This window comes from Misgurnus anguillicaudatus, chromosome 14 (genome assembly GCF_027580225.2).
Source record: "Misgurnus anguillicaudatus chromosome 14, ASM2758022v2, whole genome shotgun sequence".
NCBI lineage: Eukaryota > Metazoa > Chordata > Actinopteri > Cypriniformes > Cobitidae > Misgurnus > Misgurnus anguillicaudatus.
Genome location: NC_073350.2, coordinates 4,463,713 through 4,484,462, shown reverse-complemented (window position 1 = coordinate 4,484,462; position 20,750 = coordinate 4,463,713). Strand labels below are relative to the sequence as shown.

The 20,750-nt window shown below is 35.9% G+C and overlaps 1 protein-coding gene across 1 annotated transcript; it reads right to left on the bottom strand.

The window, feature by feature from the left end:
* Positions 1 to 8,691: 8,691 nt before the first annotated feature.
* On the bottom strand, positions 8,692 to 19,313 carry slc6a1b (solute carrier family 6 member 1b). The gene is made up of 15 exons (XM_055183400.2): positions 18,990 to 19,313; positions 17,504 to 17,850; positions 17,132 to 17,263; positions 16,835 to 16,935; positions 16,606 to 16,715; positions 16,209 to 16,341; positions 15,815 to 15,949; positions 15,620 to 15,723; positions 15,256 to 15,380; positions 14,874 to 14,986; positions 14,237 to 14,368; positions 12,143 to 12,245; positions 11,497 to 11,597; positions 11,242 to 11,409; positions 8,692 to 10,698 (listed from the first exon to the last, which is right to left on the bottom strand). The coding sequence occupies exons 2-15, from the start codon at positions 17,733 to 17,735 to the stop codon at positions 10,591 to 10,593; spliced, it is 1,797 nt and encodes a 598-aa protein (XP_055039375.1). The 5' UTR covers positions 17,736 to 17,850; positions 18,990 to 19,313; the 3' UTR covers positions 8,692 to 10,590.
* Between the last annotated feature and the right edge of the window lie 1,437 nt (positions 19,314 to 20,750).

Here is a 20,750-nt window from a genome sequence, read left to right as displayed (position 1 = left end):
AAAGAGCGCTCACGCTTCAATATTTGATTGACAAGACAGCTGACTCGGTGGTTGCTTAGCAATATGAAAAGCCGCGCTGCACTGCTCTTTTTTAAAAAAGGCAGTGCGTCGCGCCTTGCGTTTGCAAGCGTTTAAAGCGCTTTTGGTGTGACTGAGCCCTTAAGCTATAATCTTAAGAATATCTAAGTTTACATAACTGTGCTACGTTGAGACAACATGAAAATTAACTAAAATGGGCATACTGTAGTTACAATAATGTCTTTGGGACAAACATGTTCTTCTATTTTTAACTTGTGTTAATTTTTAACTACTGTTTTTAAAGCAAACCTCGTATAATGTAAATTAATAAATAAAAATTAATAAAATGAGTAAAATACTCTTTGTGGTAAAAGGAGCATTTTTAGCATTCACAACATGCAAACATCAATAAAACTATTACAGTTATTAAAAACAATCAAAATGTATTAAGAAGCATGAGAAAAAGTTGAGTGAACACATTTAGTTCGTAGATACTGCACTCTGCTATTGCAATAGTGCTTTAGTTGTTAAAGGTCATCCAAAGGCAGAGTGCAGTATCTGCATTTTGAGAGTCAAGGGTCACATCGGTGGTCATGTTTTTTTTTCTATAAAAATTTCTTCCTAACAAGGCATTACATGAATGCATTACCACTAATCTACCCACAACATGTTTGGCTGGCTAGTGTAAAAACTTTAAAGCCATTTTTCTCAGTTTCAGTGTTTGCGTAGATACTGCACTCTGCCTTTGGAGGGCAGTATAGTATGTGTGAGAATACAAATATGCTATTGTTATCATTTATAATTGTATTTTGACAGCAACACAAACTACAAATATGCAATTATATATTATAGCCTATTTCTGCATCTGTACTTGTGTAGCTAATGGACTTTTGTATACTTTACTTTAGTCAGTATAAATCCAAGCAATTTTGGAGAATTACTAAATGTCTTTATTGTAAGTAAATTAAAAGTCAGGTTTAAGGAAACAGCTGATGTCTATTAACAAAAGCAAAAGTTGGTATGTATGGTTATGTGTTTCATTGATTTAACACTCAAGCATTCATCTAAGTAGGTTTTGTTAATGCAAATAAAATTGACGGCAGTTATTAGCATATACAAAACAACAATGTCTTTAGCCTAGATATCTTTGCCATGCTTCAAAACGCAACGCAGCACAATGTCATTTAAGTTGAACAACTGAATTACATGATATAAATTGGTATTGTTACACTATTTAAATCACACAGCTGAGTTGGTGTCAGCAGCCAGTTATACATTTACACATGCTTGTGACAGTGAACTGACCTGAAAGTGATCCGCGAGTTTTCTTTCGTCCTTTTCCAGTTGAAGACAGACTGCCGCGTTCTGTTACTGTACAAACAGATGGCGGATGATATCAAAGCATCTCTATTTCTCTGTGCAGCGTTATCGAACAAACTTTTGATCATCTGCAGTCAGCTGGGGGGCGGGGATTGCGTACAAACCAATAGGGAGTCGGAATGGTGTATGTTTATACTTCTCAACCAACCACAATCGCATTCATCTGGATGATGCAATTTATCAAGATAGGTTTTTTTTAAGGATGACACGCCGGAATGTAAAAAAAGAAAACAAGTTGAAATTAATAGAAGTAACGAGGCGATTTTTAAAATGTAAGGAGTAGAAAGTACAGATAATTGCGTGAAAATGTAAGGAGTAGAAGTAAAAAGTCGTCTGAAAAATAATTACTCAAGTAAAGTATAGATACCCAAAATATCTACTTAAGTAAGGTAACGAAGTATTTGTACTTCGTTACTTGACACCTCTGCTATTATGTTTGTGTATGAACTCTGCCTGCCTCTGGTTGGCTAACGATTGAAATTAAGCCAATCATCATCGCTTATGTGGTTGTCCCACCCCCTCTAACACACACACACACCAATCATCATCAGTTTTGTGTCTCTCACCCCCAACACACACACACACACACACACACACACACACACACACACACAAGAAAAGCATTGCCTGTCTGGATGAGAGAACCTACTCTGGTAAAATTCCTTCAGTGAGATTAATTATAGTAACGCGCATGTCATTATGCTGTTACTCTGTAAGACATCATTTCTGAAATCTGAGGCAGAGCAGGATCCCAGTGGCACTAAAGTTTGAGGTTTTTTTACATCATGCCAATATCAGATCTGGGGAGGTGTTGCCCTTGATGTTAGGGACTTGTATGCTCTGCTTAGAAGAAAGGTGTACCATTCAGTTTATAATGCAGAGATGACATCCTACTAATGAATAAATGTTAATTAATATATTTGTCTGAAAAATAAGTTTCTTTCTTCCCATAAGTTTGAAAGTGTCCCATCATAAAAATATAATTGGATTGGATCTGAATACACATAAAGATGTTTGAACTGTTATTTATTTGACTTCTGTCATTTGTCTGCCATGAGCTCACTGTGGGTGTCAGTAGCTGCATTTTCATTACCCTTTACGTTGCACAAATTGAAATAGCGGATTGAAAATGTGCCCAATGTAAAACAACATGGTTAAAAAACACATTATTTTCCACATACCGTACATTTTGTAGCTCCAGATTTTACTCTCTTCCTAAAACGCACTGATTTTGTACAAAACTCATCTATTTGAAAAGCTCTGTGTCCCCGATTGGTCAGCTAATCTGTATGTTGTGATTGGCTTGAATACCTCTGACGTCAGCCGGAGATGTGACCACTGATCTGACTGGATGGCTCATGACGTCACCCAAACATTCTATTAAATCCTACCCGTTCTCACCTAGATGCGTACAAATGACACGCAGTGTGATTATCGTGCTATAGATACGCCAAATTCCGATTTTGCGTGCATATGATACGCCAGTCCTTCCCATTCACTTATATGGCGAATCGTTTCGGGACGTTTTATTTATTGTTTTCTCATTTGTTTTCTGTTTTTTAAACCATTTTCGCTTGGGTTTAGGGTTAGATTTCACATTTGTTTAAGCAGGTTATTTAATATACAGGTTTCTCTATGTTTTTATCTATATTTAAGCCATGATCGCTTGGAGTTGGGGTTAGAGTTGGGGTTTGGGTTAGGATGTCATTTTTATAAAGCGTGTGAAATTAGATCATGTTTTTGAATGAATGACGCCGTCTGCCGGTTGGGTATACCAAGATGGCTGCTCGAACTCTGCGCTGGCTTCACCTCACGCTGTTACGTTAAGCGTTCTATCCGCAATCCAGTCATTTATATAGATCAGTGGATGTGACGCTACTTATAATGTTTGAAAGATTCACTCACAATGCAATGCTAACAGAAGTTCACTTACAGGCTGTGAGTCAGAAGCGGGAGGAATTATGATAATGTCGGTCTTTGCTACATCACCAATCCCAGGAAGTAAACTGTTCCCTACAGTCCGTGTGTTTGTTGTAGTCCAAGGAAATAGATTTACGTTGGAGGCGATAACTCGGGTCTGTACCTTTTGCATATCATTAACATGTACTAATACACACTTACACACCAAAGGAAATGTAAAACTGTGAATCGGATAATTGGTGCTCTTTAATAATTTTAGGTAATAGCAATGGCGGCTGGTGACTGCTTTTCTGAGGGACGCAAATTCAAAATAAGTGTTCGGAGTGTCGTGTGTTGCTCATGTTTTCAAAATATGTGTTTGTGGCATCATGTGAACCATGTGCATCACATGTCTTGTCAAAATAAGTGTCTGCTGCACACATTTCGAAACATGTTCACAAAATACAAGACACTCACTTAACAGTAAACTCTGATTACACAAGTATTTGCGAGTAGCTGACAAACATGAGTCTCTCTTTTATCATAAACCCCTTAGACGCGTCTGCAGCAGGCACTTATTTTGCCATGACACATGGTGTACAAAGGTTCACTTGATGCCCTGAACACATATACACATGACGGCTACATACATGTTGTGAAGAGTTTCGCATTGTGCACCTTCGAAAAAGAAGTCACCATAGTATGTTTATCTTATGAATTTGTGTACATTCAGCTGAGGGTGGCTAATAAAATTAAATGCAATTATGGATATATATATATATATATATATATATATATATATATATATATATATATATATATATATATATATATATATATATATATATATATATATATAACTTGAATACATTAGGAAAGTTTTTGTTCTTTTTCTCTGTGACAAGTCACGTCTTGATCACGTTGATTTTATCTCAGTCATCAAACTAACATTTTGACAGTGATTATACTAATTTAAAGACTTATAATGCACATAATTACTGAGATAGAGCAGAACTTTCAGTAAAGACTATCTGTCAATTTGTCTTAAATAAACTGACAGATAATTAGATATGAGATTATAATCAGAAGCTGGTGAATTTAATACTGAGGCAGTTAATAATGACAGTCATCATGAGAAGCTGCCGTCCGGCCTTGACAACATCAGTCATCTGAGGTCAAAGGTTTTGTTAAGGAGTTTGATACTGTAGACAAGAAGGACACCATCAAAGGATTTGTAAATAATAGCTGACATTTTATTTTTGGCTGTTGGTGTGTTGGACTTCAATGAGCTCCAAAGGTAACAGCAAATAAAAACAACACGTAAACGAGATCACAAATCATGATTTGACCAATAAAATTTGAACTTTTTTCTTTTATTTAACTAAAACTGCTATACTGAATGGGGACATTGTCATAACTCAAAGGTGAGAGAACTGCATAGCAAATGCCAAAGCACATTTCGGCTATTCAAGCAACTCACAATTATAATTTAAAATGAAAAAATAGTTGCCCAAAAATTAATATATTTATAACACATGTATTTACTGTATCAATTATTCTCCAGCAGGCCCAAGCATATTTTGCTGCTTAAACATATTACAACTATTATATCAAACTATTACAGTATGTACACAAAAGAGTAACAAAATAAGTATCATACAAGTATAGAGATGAATTCAGTGAAAAACAATGTTAGTCTGCTCATCACACGTAGGGAATGACTTCAGAAGACTTGAAAAATATAGCTAACTGATCAAATTGATCACGTTTAGGATGCCTTATAGGATTTAGTAACTTTTATGAAAGACAAAACGTTATACTCTTTATTCAGTTATACGTCTTTGTGGCAATGGAAGTTTTTGCTGGTTATTACACTAAAGTAAGTTTTCAAGTTTCTGCTCTGAACAAAAGGGGAAAGAGACATTGTAGCCACCTGCCAAGGTAAACACAGGCTTCCAGCTGCTTCGATTGACCGTCATCGCCTGAGCTGTGAGGTAATTGTCTGTAAAAACAGAACAATGTGTGGGCAACAAACCAGAAATCTAGACCTCTGAAAGTGTGCATGAGTGCCCCCTGAAATATCAATTTATCAAAGTGCTTTCTCAACCGCAGGACCTACATTTAACAAAAGTGTATATACAGAACATATATAACATGCAAACTTTTGTTTGACAAAGTATAGAACGCATAAACTTTTATGTTAGACTAAAAATGAATAAACTATAAATGATAAATAAATAGATTTATGGAAAAACTAATGTATTAAAGGGACAATTCAACCAAATATGTAAATTCTGTCATCATTTACTCTCAGGTTGATCTAAACCTGAATGAGTTTCATTATTCTGTTGAACACAAAAGGACATATTTTAATAAATGATGGTAAGCACTAGGGGTGGCACGGTTCATGAAAAAAATCCGAACCGTTCGGTTCGCTTGTCTCGGTTCGGAGCGCGTGTGTGCCGTACGGTTCAACGGTTCATGGCATGCGCAATGTAGCCTCATGCCCTGTATGTGACCCCAGATAGCGTGTTTCCCTTTCGCGAATAGCGCGAAAGAAGAGGTGACTGGTGTGGAGAGTGAGTGCTGCCGGTCATGTTACATGTAGAAATGGCAAGAGGGAGAGAAATGGAAGTCTGCCCGGAGTTGGAGGATGCCCCAGTGTCGTATAAGTTTGGTGTGTGGAAACATTTTTTATTTTATGTTACCTATGATGACAGCGGAAACAAAACAATAGATACAACCACACGCGACAGCCCTCTCTCCGACCATTTATCTAATCTGAGGTAATGAACACTGTTTTACGTCTTTTCGTATTCAGAATCAGCGCTATTTTTAGCCTTTCATTGATAAAACGAAAGCGGCTGATTTCCGCGTAGTTTCATTTTGCTAGCGTGTGAAAGTTGCGCGATCTTATTTCATAAACTGCCCCTTAAAGTAACAGTTAATCAGGACAGAAATGGTCAAAAGTGGACAAAAGAGACCTATTTAAATATAACAGGTGTAAACGTTATGTTTCTCTCTCATCCACATACTCTCTGCAGTATTTAAGCAGCCTCTCAGTAATAAATCTTAGAGCTACACTGAAATAGGCATTTTGATAAATGCAAGTTATCTTTGTGTGCTAAAAAGCCACATAAGTTCATGTAGATGGCAATACACATTCTCTTTTTTGCCAAATAAATGAAAAGCATGTTGAAATCATCAATGTCTTCCCTCTTGCTGTATCAAAATCTCACCTGGCTTTTCTCAGGGATGGTCCCAATAATGTGCTTAAAGTCAAATTCAGTTTGTGCATGATTACATGATATAACTTTTTTAAAAATGTATCCTAAATTATGGATAATTAATACATTAATGAGATAATACATTTCTGGAGTGTTAAAAATTAAAAGAAAAAAATAACAACAAGAACCGTACTGAACCAAGAACCGTGACCATAGAACCGTGATACGAACCGAACCGAGGGTTTTGTGAACCGTGCCACCCCTAGTAAGCACACAGTTGATGGTTCCCAATTGTAGGATAAACAAATTCAATGGAAGACAACGGGTACCATCAACGTTGTTGTATCAAAATAAAGAAACAGCATGAGGCTAAGTAAATGACAGAAATTTTATTTTTGGGTGAACTATCCCTTTAATACGCAACTGGGCTATAACAGAATCACACTAATAGCAATAATATTGGTCTGTTTAGCATCAGTGAGAGCAGTAGAGAATAAAGAGATTATTTCATTCTAGCTATATGACATTGACTGTGAAAGACAACGGTGGAGATTTGTCAAGTAAAAGTAAATTAAAAACCTGTAATGACAGGGAACCATAACAGCTCAAACAAAGACCCTCGCTGAAATGAGATGACAGACCCGTTTCAAAATACTAATTAATAAAAAAGACACGTTTGCTGTGAATGTGACGGGCTTAAATAATCCAGACAACACTGTTTCATCTCTAAGTGACACAGAAGAGGATGAAATAAAAATCTTCTGTTTTTCCTCATTTGGGCACCATCGCAATGTTTTACAGACATTAGCAGAATGAAACACCAGATTACATATTCAGCTGCTGTCACTCGTACAGATAAAAAAATCTGTTTTTACTAGGAATGTGTGTAACATCAAGATACAAATGAAATTGTTTAAATATGCTTTAGCTAACAACTTATTGCCTGGCCTGCCATGTGCGACATTCAGATAAGAGAACATGTACAATGTGTGTGTGTGTGTGCGTGTGTGCACATGCGCGTGTGTGCGTGCTTGGTTCCCATTATTATAATTCTGATTATCAGCCACAATATAGTAATACAAAAAATTTGTCAAATAATGACAGACACAGCCACATCATGGGTTTAATTTCTGAAAAAAAAATTGTTTGGCTTCTGTAGTCAATAATATAAAAACAGATATTACATCTTATTAAAAAATATTCAGTTAACATAGTAAATTTTATATTCTAGGTTGATAAGTTAGTCCTTTGTAACAGATTAACATTTACACTTGGTTTGCACATTGCCTGAGGTAAATTCTGTCATTGGCTCAGCAGTAAAGACTAGAGAGAATGACTCCGACATCAAGCCTTTTCCAAATGTCTCGTCTCCCATCAACCCCCCACCCAGACTAGATTTGACATGGCAATTGGATCCTCGTGCATTATATCACAGCGGTGGCAAATGTGGTCCACAGGGAATGACACAATATGAAACTTTACAATAAAAGCACTACAGTATGTCGGATCATAAGGATAGATTCACAGGAATACGTTGAATACAGATTTTCACTTATAAATGTAAGCATGTATTTACCATTAAATTAAAATAAAAAAATGGTAAATAAAAGCAGAATTAATGCTCTAATGATCCTTTGGGAAAAAAATATGTTAATCATTCATTAAGGTGAATTATGATCCAACATATTGTCGATTATGGAAAAATCAACTGACATTCAAAAAATGTTATAAAATGTAAAAAATGTATGTATGTATATTACTTATTCATAATATTAATAATACATTGTACATTAATCCTACTACCTTTAAATATCAAAATATTTAATTTTATAGTACATCATATTTAATAATTATTTTAATAAATAAAACTTTAATTTTTGTGGATTTATGTATTCAGCCAACAGTAATTTGAAATATATTTAATATACATTAATATAATTGTATATTTATGCAATAAGAAGAGGAAAATATTGATATTCAAAACAGTTTAAAATTGCTTTCTTAGTATCATTAAATGAGACCTTTCACAATTTGTAAAAAAATGTCTCAACATTTAGCTGTAATTATTTAAGAAATAATAAAAAAGCCATTTTTGTTCCAGATGCAATTTTGTTTTTAGAGGCACCAAATTCTTAATATGCAATGAAACACATGAGACATTAAAGCACACATTATAATCTATAATACTTTATTTTTATCCTTTAACATATGGCAATCATGCTTTTATATAACACCATCTAAAGACATTTATTATATATTTTTTACATAGAATATTTTACATTAGGCTCAAACAGTTAGAAATATACAAAACAATATCTTGTTTGACTAGACATATTTTCTATTCTCTTATAATCTTTCATTATTGTTACTCATTTGTTATTATTACTACTCTTTTTTACATTTCGGAAAGATATGTGCTTTAGTTTCTGAGATCGATGCATTATTGCAGTAAACAGTAAATAATATAAGGTTCTTTAACAAGACAAAATCCTCAAAACAGACATTCACAGATACTTTTACACGGTACAGTTTTACAACATTGTTTCAGAGAGAAATCTGATGTTAAATTTATACAATTTCACGAAAACGCTTATTGATTGCACATTTTCATCAGACGTCTTGCAGAGAAGAAACTGACCAATGGATCCAAATCCCTGTCACATATAGCTGCCATAGACGCAAACTAACCTGGTCTTTTTCTCAGATTCATCCCTTGTTGCTTGTGAATTTAAAGCTTTGTGCTTTTCACAGGTGAAATTTTAAAAAGGGAAATAAAAAATAGTCACATCTTTCTCTCTGTTATATATAACCCTTTATATATATATATCAATTTATCCTTTTTAAAAAAAATGGATTATTGCCCCAATATTCAATGTATGTAAAACAATCCCATACTTTGTATTTCATTCAAAAACAACGGCATGCCAATTTTTGACACTGCGTGCTGGTTTGTCAATGACGTCTGACAAAATGACCCTTGAAACCATGGCAACAGACTATAGCTTCTGCTCTGTACTCGTTATTTGCCGAAGGCTTCTCACAGCTATAATCTTTTTGATCCAGGAGAGTAAATTTTGGTCACTTTCGCAATTTTTCCTGAGGAGTGGCATGCAAATGTGGTGAGCAAGGTTAACAGTGGTTTCACAGGGTACATCTGCCCCGAAAAATGACTTTTCGTACCCTGTGCTTTGCAGTGATGTGGTGAGACAGAAGCAACGAAAAACAGTGTTTCAGATCTGTCAGTAGCATACTTGCACAAAAACATGAATTTGGTCCTTCTTACTCTCACGTAGAAAACACGTACTAAAATAATCCTAAAAAAACACATACAAAGATTTTTTTCGCCTTAGAAAATGAAGGAAAAAAATTAACAGTCTTTTTTGTGTCAATTTGCCCCTGTGGCTGGTAATTCATCGCTGCCTGGAGCATTTGTAAACCCAAATCCATACTGATCTTGTGCTTTTCAGGTTTGCCCAAAGGCTGAAGGGGGGGGGGGAGTGGTCTTTGATACTAAAGATTTTTGAAAAATGTTGTCTGACTACATAACCTTGACGTAGTCACAAGGTCTTAATCTTGCCCTGTTGCACACTCCCATAGTCTCTCTCTCCCTGTTTTTATATTTATACATATATATTTCAGGTACAATTAAATACAATTCGATTCTAACCTACAATTGTATTTTTATATTTTAATACATTAATTACACGTCATTGTAAATGAACACAGTGGTGTTGGAATTACACTGGGACGCCAATTGTTGAACTATTGTTTAATTTAAGTAATCCTGTGGTTATACGTTGACCTTTTTTTGTTTGTTTTTTTGTTTAGAAAGACTACAATCTTGCATATAAAATACAGATTAACCCTAAAACAACATTGCTGGATAGATTTTTTGGAGCCTATGTATGTTCCAAAAAACAAAGAAATCAAACTGTAATCAGGTTGGTGTTCCCGTGGAGGTAGGTGATTATATTTTAGACGTGGAAGTCCTTGGTTGTGTTCAACCATGATTACGCTTTTGTTCTCTCACTGAAAGTTGACCTTTATAGATGAAGGAGATTGACGGTTAGATGTAGGCCTCGTCGTTGGCTGGGGTGGGGTTTTCAGCTTGCTGTTCGGGCCCGTTCTCTTGAGTTCGAACCACCACTGTGGGTTGAATCATTATCCGAAGGCGCTGCACACGGAAGAGAGAAAAGTTGTCAGTTCAGGAGAGGCGAAGCGTTCATGCCGAGCAAAGAAAGTGCAAACGTAAGTATGAAAGTGCGAAGTATGACCTTGATTGGACGAATTAGAAAAAAATCAAATGCAGACTTTTGCTTCCCTGTGGTGAGAAATGCTGATTCAAAAGACTCGAGATTCTTACAAGCTACAATCTGAATGTTCGCTCTGAATGTTCGCTTGGAGCTCTTTGTTCCTAATTACTACTTTCAGAAACCTGATTTAGAGATAGAGAGGTAAGCATCATGCGGCAAGAAAAAAACCCTCTATGCATCTCATTTCGGTCCAAGTCACTGATTGCGCACTCAAATGGCAAGAACCAGAGACTAATTGGTGCAATTAGAACGAACCCAATAGCCACGAAATAGGAACACCCCATGCTGGAACATCAGCATTAATAATGCACGTCTTCTAAATCAATTACTGCGTCGTCGGTGGAGAGACTTTCATGTTTCCTGACAGATGCACCTGTGGCTGAGCTTAAAAACGGTAACGTTACCTCTTTGTATGAGCCCTTCAGAGTAAGGAACATGTAGACCATGTATCCCGGGATGAGGACCATGGATGAGAGGGCCATGCACCACCCAACACCCTGTCCCCACTTTGGGAACACATAATTATTCATTGTCAGCGGCACCATTTGAACAGCGCTGAAAAGAAAGACGCCCTGCGACAGAAAGAAGAAACAGTTTGTGATAAATTTGACCACTTTAGAGGCGCTTAATGCACAAAGACAGGTTGAGAAACTATTTACCGCCACAATCAAAGGGGTAAACGCAACCCAGCAGAGTTTCCACCAAATGCAGGGCTTGTAGCCAATCATCTCCTCGATATTGCCGTAGAACTTATTGACGCCTGCAGCAGGCACAACGTAAGAGAGTTACTGTTTGAGAATGCATTAGCGCTTCATTTTGTGTTATTGTTGGGCTGGGGACTGTTACGTGCGCCCTCTTGATGAATGCAAATAGAGAATCATGCAGTAGTTTGCATAATCAAGCCTGCCATGCAAAACAATTAAGATTCGACAGGTTCACGTTCATTCAAATGAAATGACTGTGGAAATGAGTCTGGCAGTCAGATTAGCATGAATTATAAAGATCTTTGATAATAATGAGCATGCGCTTTGCGTTACGTTTGGATGGGCATAGCAATAGAATGAGTGAATAACTGTAAAATACGTAGGCTAAATAGTGTTTTGGGAATAAAAATCTACGGTATAACAAAAGACTTAATAATGTTTCAAAACAAAAATAAAAATATAAAAATGTATATGAATGTATATAAGAAGGGGGTTATCTGTACTACTGTATCTGGTCACCATTTTATTTAGGTTTATCGCTATTTATTTTGAGCTACATATCATATGCTTGAAATTGCGGCAAGATTAACTTGATATTTACCATAGAACCAGGATATTGAGACGCATTCGAAGAACACCAGGAACAGCAGACACATTCCACTTGCAGAATAGTAGTCAAACAGTTTAAACACATATAGGCCACCCTGTAAATTAAGCAAAAATCACATAATTAGTAAAACATTTGATTCTTTTAGTCTATTATAGAAAGCTGTAATGCAGTTATATGGGAAATGCATGATCAAAAATATCTGGCTATGGTCAAAATAAAACCAACCAACAATCAAACCTGTCATCAACTGTACCATAAATTAGATCTTGTAAGCCATAATTGCATTAAAACACCATTTTCCGGTTGCTCCAGGTACACTTTTTACTGTTTACTTTTTGAAATGTAATGCTAGTATGCTAACTAGCTAAGCATAGTAATTTGTAAACACAGTAGCCATTGGATATTCGGGATGTTCAGGCTACTCTGTTGTTATATTAACTGTATTTCATGTGAAATTAGCATACTGATTATTCTAGCCTTGCGGAAGTCTACGGGGGGCTAGGGGGTATATCCCCCAAGGTTTTCCCTCTGCCCCCCTAAAAATGTCCAGCCACGCAGATTGCATCCCTTGATGGCAAACACTATTTATATTAGCTCCACCAGAGTCTGTTATATCTTGGCTTTATGTGAATTGATGCCACATATTGAACGTAGTTACCGCATTATCATATCTATACAATGTTGACATTAACACATACTTATACTGTTAGACTTAACTGTAATTTCTACAGTTACTTACAACAAAATGCCCAGTAAAATACCATCATTTTCTTTTCCAGTTCATTACTGTAATATGCATTGCATTATGGGTATTCAAATTTAATTTACAGTGATTTACTGTATATTTTGAATTTGCAGTAGACTGCTGTAAAACAACAGCAGTAGTGCTACTCTAGTTGAATAAAACAGCTAGTGTTATAAAAGCATATAAAATGGAAAAATAAAATATATCTATGAAATGAAATACATTTTATTTGCTATGCTTTTAGCAGTGAAGCAAATTTCAAAATGTGAATTGTTTTTCAGCAGTGTAAATAATTTATTGAGAATTGTAGATAGAAACAAGAAAGGGATTATGGATAAATGCTTGACCGTCAGATTTGAATTTGACCTCAAGACTTCAAAACACTAGTGACGCCAATATTTCACTCCTTGAAGTGTTGGGAGAGTGACAGAAGAGGCAACTTCAGGAGTGTAGCGAGTAACTTTTATTTAGTGACTCTGTGGCACTGTGGTGGTGTTACAGACCTATGACACAGGTGACCTGTTTGATTCCCCTTCAAGGCAGTATGTTTTTTAAAACTAGTTTACAGTAAGGGTATTATACTGTAAAATGGAACTGCGGTAAAGGCAGCATACTGTAAAAAACATGTACAGTTATGGTACTGTAATGGGACATTTACAGTAACAGTTACTGCATATATACAATAAAAAGTCTAACAGTGTAGGTGCATATTGTCACCTAGGTGACTTTTTAATATATGCCAAGCTACAGACGTACATCTTTCTTTATATTCAAAAACATACGTTTTTTGTGAATAATCTTATGATTTCTAGTGTTGTAAATGTGTTGACTGAGTAGTAGTGTACAAACTGTTAGACTAAACCACTGTGAATGATTTTCTTGGATTATCCTAAATGGTAATACTCCCCTTGACTTCTCCTTATCGTGACTATAATGTATGCTAGATAAATACATAAAGGGCTTAGATTTACTTTATTTTTAAAAGAAAAATAGCGGATCCTTGATCAAGAAGTTCAATGATATATACATTTTGTCGTATTCATTCTGAAAATAAAGTTTAAGTTGAAAACAATTTGTGCTAAGTTAAATACAAATAGGTTATGGATGGATTCAGGTTGTCTTTATGTTCATGACTGGCAACTGTATTTAAATGAATCATTTTTAGGTTTTTGTTTTCATTCTGCAGAGTTGTTTTATTCGCTTTCATAACAGTAATATGAAATATCTTGTTATCTATGCATGTTAGGATCATCACTGTCAGCCTCTTTCAGATGGCCATGTTAAAGATGACATCAAATCACTGGTGATGAACTGTAATAGGGAGAATAAGGTGTATTTACCTGGGTGATGTTTGACAGGCCAATCACATAAGACACAAAGCAGACAATGGCGATGAAGATCTCTCGTCTTCCTCGCAGCAAGCGAGGGAACTCATCCACCAGAGCCGTGATAAAGCCTTCCACAGTACAGAACTGAAAGATAGGTTTGAATTGAAAGATTACAGAGGGACTGGTTGTGCTTTATCAATCTTAAATGGTGCTTCTGATGATATAACAAAAACACTTACACTCGAAAATTATTATTTAGTATGAGCGATCTGTAAGATCAGGTAGAAATATGCACCAATTTGTTTTCCATTTAACAATGTGGTACATTTACATTTACTCATTATTAAGTAAACGACAATAAGAGAGCATTTAACATTTTATAAAACTTTGTTTTGGGGTACATATTTGCGGTTGGCCTTCTGTTTGATGTTTTGGTTTAGACATGAATGTACTTACAGACATAAGTATCTTAAAAGGAGATTTTATATCCATATGATGTTGTATCCATCAATTGCAAATTTGCCATCAAATAACTTATTTGTGCTAAATATTCGGTAAAATAATGTCTACTTCTAAGGGATGAATAACATATGTGGGCATAGTGTCTAAACCAGTATTAAGCTTTGAACCTCAGTGCAATGTGCTTTACCTGACTGTCAATGCCAAGCATAAGCAACATTGAGAAAAACAAAATTGCCCAAAGTGGTGAGACGGGCAACTGTGTGACTGCCTCTGGGTAGGCCAAGAACGCCAGCCCTGGCCCTGGGGATAAAAAAAACAACAAACATTAGTTTTCTAATATCTGTATTATGACATAAAATTGATTTGTTTTACTGTATATAATCTCACCTAACATTATAAAACGAGTATAAAAATTGAGTAATCTGCTAACATTAAAAACACAAATACTATACTGTATAATATTTTGGCATGTGGACTTAATAAATAAGTGTCATTCTTTGAATTTTACAGTTAAATTTTAGAGTTTGTAGCAGAACTGTTGTGATTTTACTGATATCCATCATAATTACCTGAGGCAGCCACATCTGCTATGGGTCGCTTTGTGATGTGGGCCATGAACCCTACGATAGAGAAAATGACAAATCCAGCGAACATACTGGTGAAAGAATTGATGCAGCAGACGATGATTGAGTCCCTGAGAAATAGATGAAAACACGTGATTGTTTAGTTATTAATCATTTATCTATTCTAAAGGTTACAAGAATATATATTATGTTTTAGATAAAACACTTTCAGACGTGCTTGACCAAATACCAAAAGAAAATTCAATAAAATTAATGAATTCGAAATCTTCAACCTTATGTTTTTGCTCAGGTATGTACAAAATTAAAAACATCATTCAAATGCCTCTTAAATCTTACAATTGCTGCATACTTGTAAACGTTATTGTTGAAGGGGTTGTAGCTCCCGAGGGCGATGAGAGAGCCCAGGCCCAGACCGTACGAGAAGAAGATCTGAGTGGCTGCGTCAAGCCACACCTACGAGGACAGAAGACACGATAAAAATTCACCAAATTACACGCCTGTGAACACATGTCTATTACCGTATGGTAATTACAAAGCGCTCTACCTCTGATTCTTTTAGTTTGCTGAACTCAGGCGTGACATAGAACAAAATGCCCTCTTTCGCTCCTGGCAGTGTCACTCCACGAATGAACAGAATAAATAGCATGAAGTACGGGTATGTGGCCGAGAAATACACCACCTGAAAAACAGATGACAAAAGCTTGTCAGATTTAGTTTTGGGCGTTCAAAGATTTTGATATTGTGCAGAATGCACTGTGGTTCTTTTTTTTCAAAATATCTTATTTTTTTTTTTTTTTTTGGGTTTAACGCATTTTGAAAACGACAGAGATTTTAATCCCGAAACCTTTCAACAGATTAGGTAGAGTAGTCACATCTTATATTTTTATAAGACTGCTTCCTTTATTGCTTTATTAAAATAGCTTTTTCCACATTCGTACCTTTCCAGTCCAACCTACACCCTTCCAGATACAAAAATAGACCAGAACCCAGGCAATAGCCAATGTTATTGCCAGTGGCAATCTTATCTCTCCTGGCTTTTCCAAACCGTCGGTCATCTGATGAACGTTACGTCTGAGGGAAGAAAGGAGAAAATATTAGAGAATCTAGGTCTAGATTTTTTATCTGTCAGACCACGTATCGCACAAACCATTCGAAGAGAGCTCATCTAATTGCTCATGCAAATCATTCAACTAAAGGGTTGTTTGCCAAAAATTCACAATAGCCGCATTTTTGTCAGACAACAGTGGTCCTTTTACACAGCCTAGGACAAAAGGCAGTGCCTGTATCTTGCTGGAATACGAATTTCTCAAGTGTTTCAAAAATAGATGCCCTTACTCCCAGAACTCCACGACGGCGCTTGTCATATTGGCGATGTTTGCCGTGCTGTAGTTTGAGAAACATTTGTCTGTATTCCAAGGGTTGTCGCAAGTTTTCCAGGGGAGCTCCTGAAACAGGACATTTAGAAAACAGCAATGTTGTATATGTTGTTTATTCTATTCTATGTTTCTTTTATTCTTGTTTTTAGCTATTTTACAGCCAAAGTGCAAAACGGTAGTGTACTTACTGTAGTGAGGGAGTTATAGAGATAGTAAATAGCCCATGCAATTATGACAATGTAGTAAATGTTAAGCCAGAAGGACAGGACTGCTGCTGCCAGGCCAACACCTATGAAAAGTATATACATTATAATAATTCCATGTAATTTTTTTTACAGACTAAACATTGGGCTGACAAAATGACACAGTTACTTAAATTTACATAATTCAAAATTATTCATTGATGCTATTATTGGTCCAGTCTATCAAAACGACAATGATTATTTTAACAGTTGTAAGTGCGATACATGTTTATATATGGTTACCTTTAAACATAGGAGCAAGTTTCCACACTCCAAGACCACCAATAGACGTGTATTGACCGAGGGACGTTTCCAGAAGAAACAACGGGACCCCGGCAAATATAAGGGTCAAAAAGTAAGGAATCAAGAAGGCCCCTAAACAGACAGAAGAGTAATAAATGTGAAAATGAGACATTAAAAAAGCTTTTCGGTTTTTACATCCAAGATTAGGGTTATATTCAGGGTCCAGTGAATGCGTACTGCCCACAGACCGGAGCAGAAATATACATTTATGTGAATACGGTGCTCAATCAGCAGACAGGCTTTCGTCCATTTAGAGATTTTTAAACTCCTTTATTTTCAGGGAAACATGTAACTGCTGCGATTCGTCTTTACCTCCTCCGTTTTTCCCGCACAGATAAGGAAATCTCCAGACATTGCCAAGTCCAATGGCATATCCAACACAAGACAGAAGAAAGTCGAATTTTCCCTTCCAATTTTCCCTTTCCGGAATCTCCTTCTTTTGAACTTTAACCACTAGAGTTTTTGGTTTGTCGTTGGCAGTGGGCGCTTCGTTGACCTCTGTTAAAACGTGTCCATCGGAGGCTTTCGTGCCGTTCGTGGCCATGTCTCTGGGTTTGGTCCTTGCGGTCGGACGGGAGAGATCAGCACCGGTCCACGTAGACAGCAGCTTCGCGGTTCGGTTAACCAAATACTAGAGGCAAACGACCCTTGACAACGACCTAGGGATGAAGATAAGTAAGTAGGTCGTTACTTTCATGTTAGCATAAATTTAGATACATTAGAAAACTTTTTGACACTCACCATAAGGTGGAAAGGTGTCCCAATTTACCAAAAACGTACCATAAATTCTGTTAATTTGTAATAATAATAATGATAACTAGAACAATTATTCAGAAATTATTAAACATAACAATTAAACAAACATAAAAACACAAATTGGCGCACGTTTAACGCACGGCATAACAGGTAAATAGTTTGATCGTGTTTTGTTCACATTGTTTGCGAAGATTAAATAAACACCTATGTTTATTTAAAATCGAAATGTTACTTATTAAAAGCTATTTAAACGTTAAATGATTTTAAATTGTTATTGAATTAAAATCAAAAAGTACCTTTTATATCCTTTCAGTCGAATAAAAAAAACTGTCCTCTATATGTTGCTCTATTTGATAGCAACAAACTTTTAAAATTGATATTTACATTACACTTATATTACATCTGCTTTGCTAACGACGCAACTCGACGCAGCTGTGTGCGCGCAGAAGTCCAGAACACCGAAGCGCGCGCGCCCCAACAATCGCGTGAAACTGTAAACTAAAGGCAACGCTTTTATTTGTCCACTTTGATATGATATTAAACGCAAATATCAAGTGCGCATGTTAGTTTTGGTGTTAAGTGAAACCACAAAGGACTGTAGACGTAGGCCTACTACAAATTAAGTGAATTTATTGCGGTCAAATGTCAAGAAGTTGATAATCAGAAGTAAACGAACACTTTTGAATAAAATATAAAATGCACATACGGCAGATGTCGAAAACCGAATTTATTCAAAACGGTCATCTGGAAAACAAAACTTTTTCGGTGCGTTACCGGCGCTGGATTCAAAATTCTTTAAAAAAAATCCTAAAAGATTATTTGTCTGTATGTATGGTTCCAAATAGAACCGTTCTGCAGCACAAAATGTTATTTGTAGTGGAATAAAGGTTTTAAATAGTATAAAAGGGTAAAAAAAGTGTGTTGACTGAAAGGTTTTTGACGAACCAAAAATGGTTCTTTTATGGCATCTCCGCGCAAACCCCTTATGCCACCTTTATTTTTAAGAGCATATAACTGCTTACAAATCTCATGCTTTACTCACAATGGAATAGTTTATCCTGCCAGAACGGTTGTGACGGTGTATCCGTTGGTTCCGCTCCAAGATGAACACTTGTAAATTTACTTGTCCAAACCAGTGCAAAATGTTTCCATAAAGTCAAGTGAAGTAAAGAGCTATCCTGAGGGTAAAGGTGAAGGAGGGTCTGAATGCCTGCTGCTGTCCAAAGCCGTGGTGCTGAAGGGGGAAAGAGACACGAGCAGCTCCGTTTACCATGTGCGTCCAGCAATGTTCCTCAATCTCAATGTCAGCTTAAAGTCCAGCCTCCCCGAACACAACATCTCCACCACTGAGATCCCAGACACTGAGCATCAACTCTCCTCAACGCTTTTTATATGCTTTCGGTTTTTTCCACCGACGTTGCGTTTGTCTCTGTGTGAGAGGGATTATGTGCGCTTTGTCAATTGACGCTTTCTCTTGTTTTAATTTGTCCGTTTTAATTGCGCATCAACTCTTTATTATAAAATAACCGAGTTGTGTGAAAAAATGGTAAACTAATTAAAGTAAAGCAAAATAGGTCTACTACACTCTTAGGAAAGAAAAACGACAAAAGCTGTCAATGGGGAGGTATAAAAAGTACACCATTGTACCTACAGTAATGAGTGAATATTAGTATCTCAAAGGTAGGCTAGACATTTGTACAAAATGTGCACATATCTTTACGTAAATAGGACTTTATATACCAGTGATAGCTTTATTTGATAGCATGATACAGTATTTTGATTTACGCACACATTCATGTAATAATTTTTTATTTGCAAAGGTGCGAAATGTGAGTTATGTTGAAAAATTAATTGTCATATGATTTCAGAAATTTGCATCAAATTTTCTCTCACTAAGAAAAACCATTGTAAAATGCCGATAAAAGCATAACTGTGATTGTATATTATTGACAGCAAACAGTCTAAAGTTAGTATAATGTGTTTTTGACAGTATGACAGTGTGTTTTTTCCATGGCTAAGGGGTGAAATGACGTACTGCCTGTCCTGTTTTTTTTATTTATTTATTTTTATATCCACCATTGTTTACCCTGCTCTCTGGATATCTGTAACATCTTTAGATTTTGAAAAAAAAACATATATAACCTACAGTATCAATGATGAGTTTATTACATGTGATAATGATTATGTGTGGCAGTATAAGGCCTATTAATAATAATAATAATATAAATGTAGCCATTAGAATGAATTACTGTATATATTAAATGCATATTCTCCTTATGTGTATTGTCTGTTCATACTTGCATATACAATAGTCATTTAACGTAAGACCTAACAGGGTATTTTGCCCTGTAGTCAATTATTTTCATTGTGTTTTCATCGTCTGATTCAATAGATTAAACAATATAGCAAACAAGTTTTGGGTCGAAACAGCCTGAACTCATTTACTCTCCGAAAACTAGCGGTTTCCAAAATGTCAGATTGGGATGACGATGCCAGTCATTCTCTGGAATCTGGAAAACAGTGATAAGAAAGTCAGTCAATAAGAAGAGTCTGGGGGTGGGAGATAAATTGAAAACTGGTCTTATAATCTTCTTAGCTGACTGTCTGCCGAAATAAAATACCCTTGTGGGGAGACCTAAAGAAGCACAACAGTTAACTCTAATACAATGATAAAATGTAGTAGTCTTTAATTATACTGTAATGCATTTACAGATGGAGGTCTTCATATGAGGATCAATGATTACAGATGACAGTCAAAAAAGCAGAAGCTACTGCATCTACAAGATCTCTTACATCCAGCAGT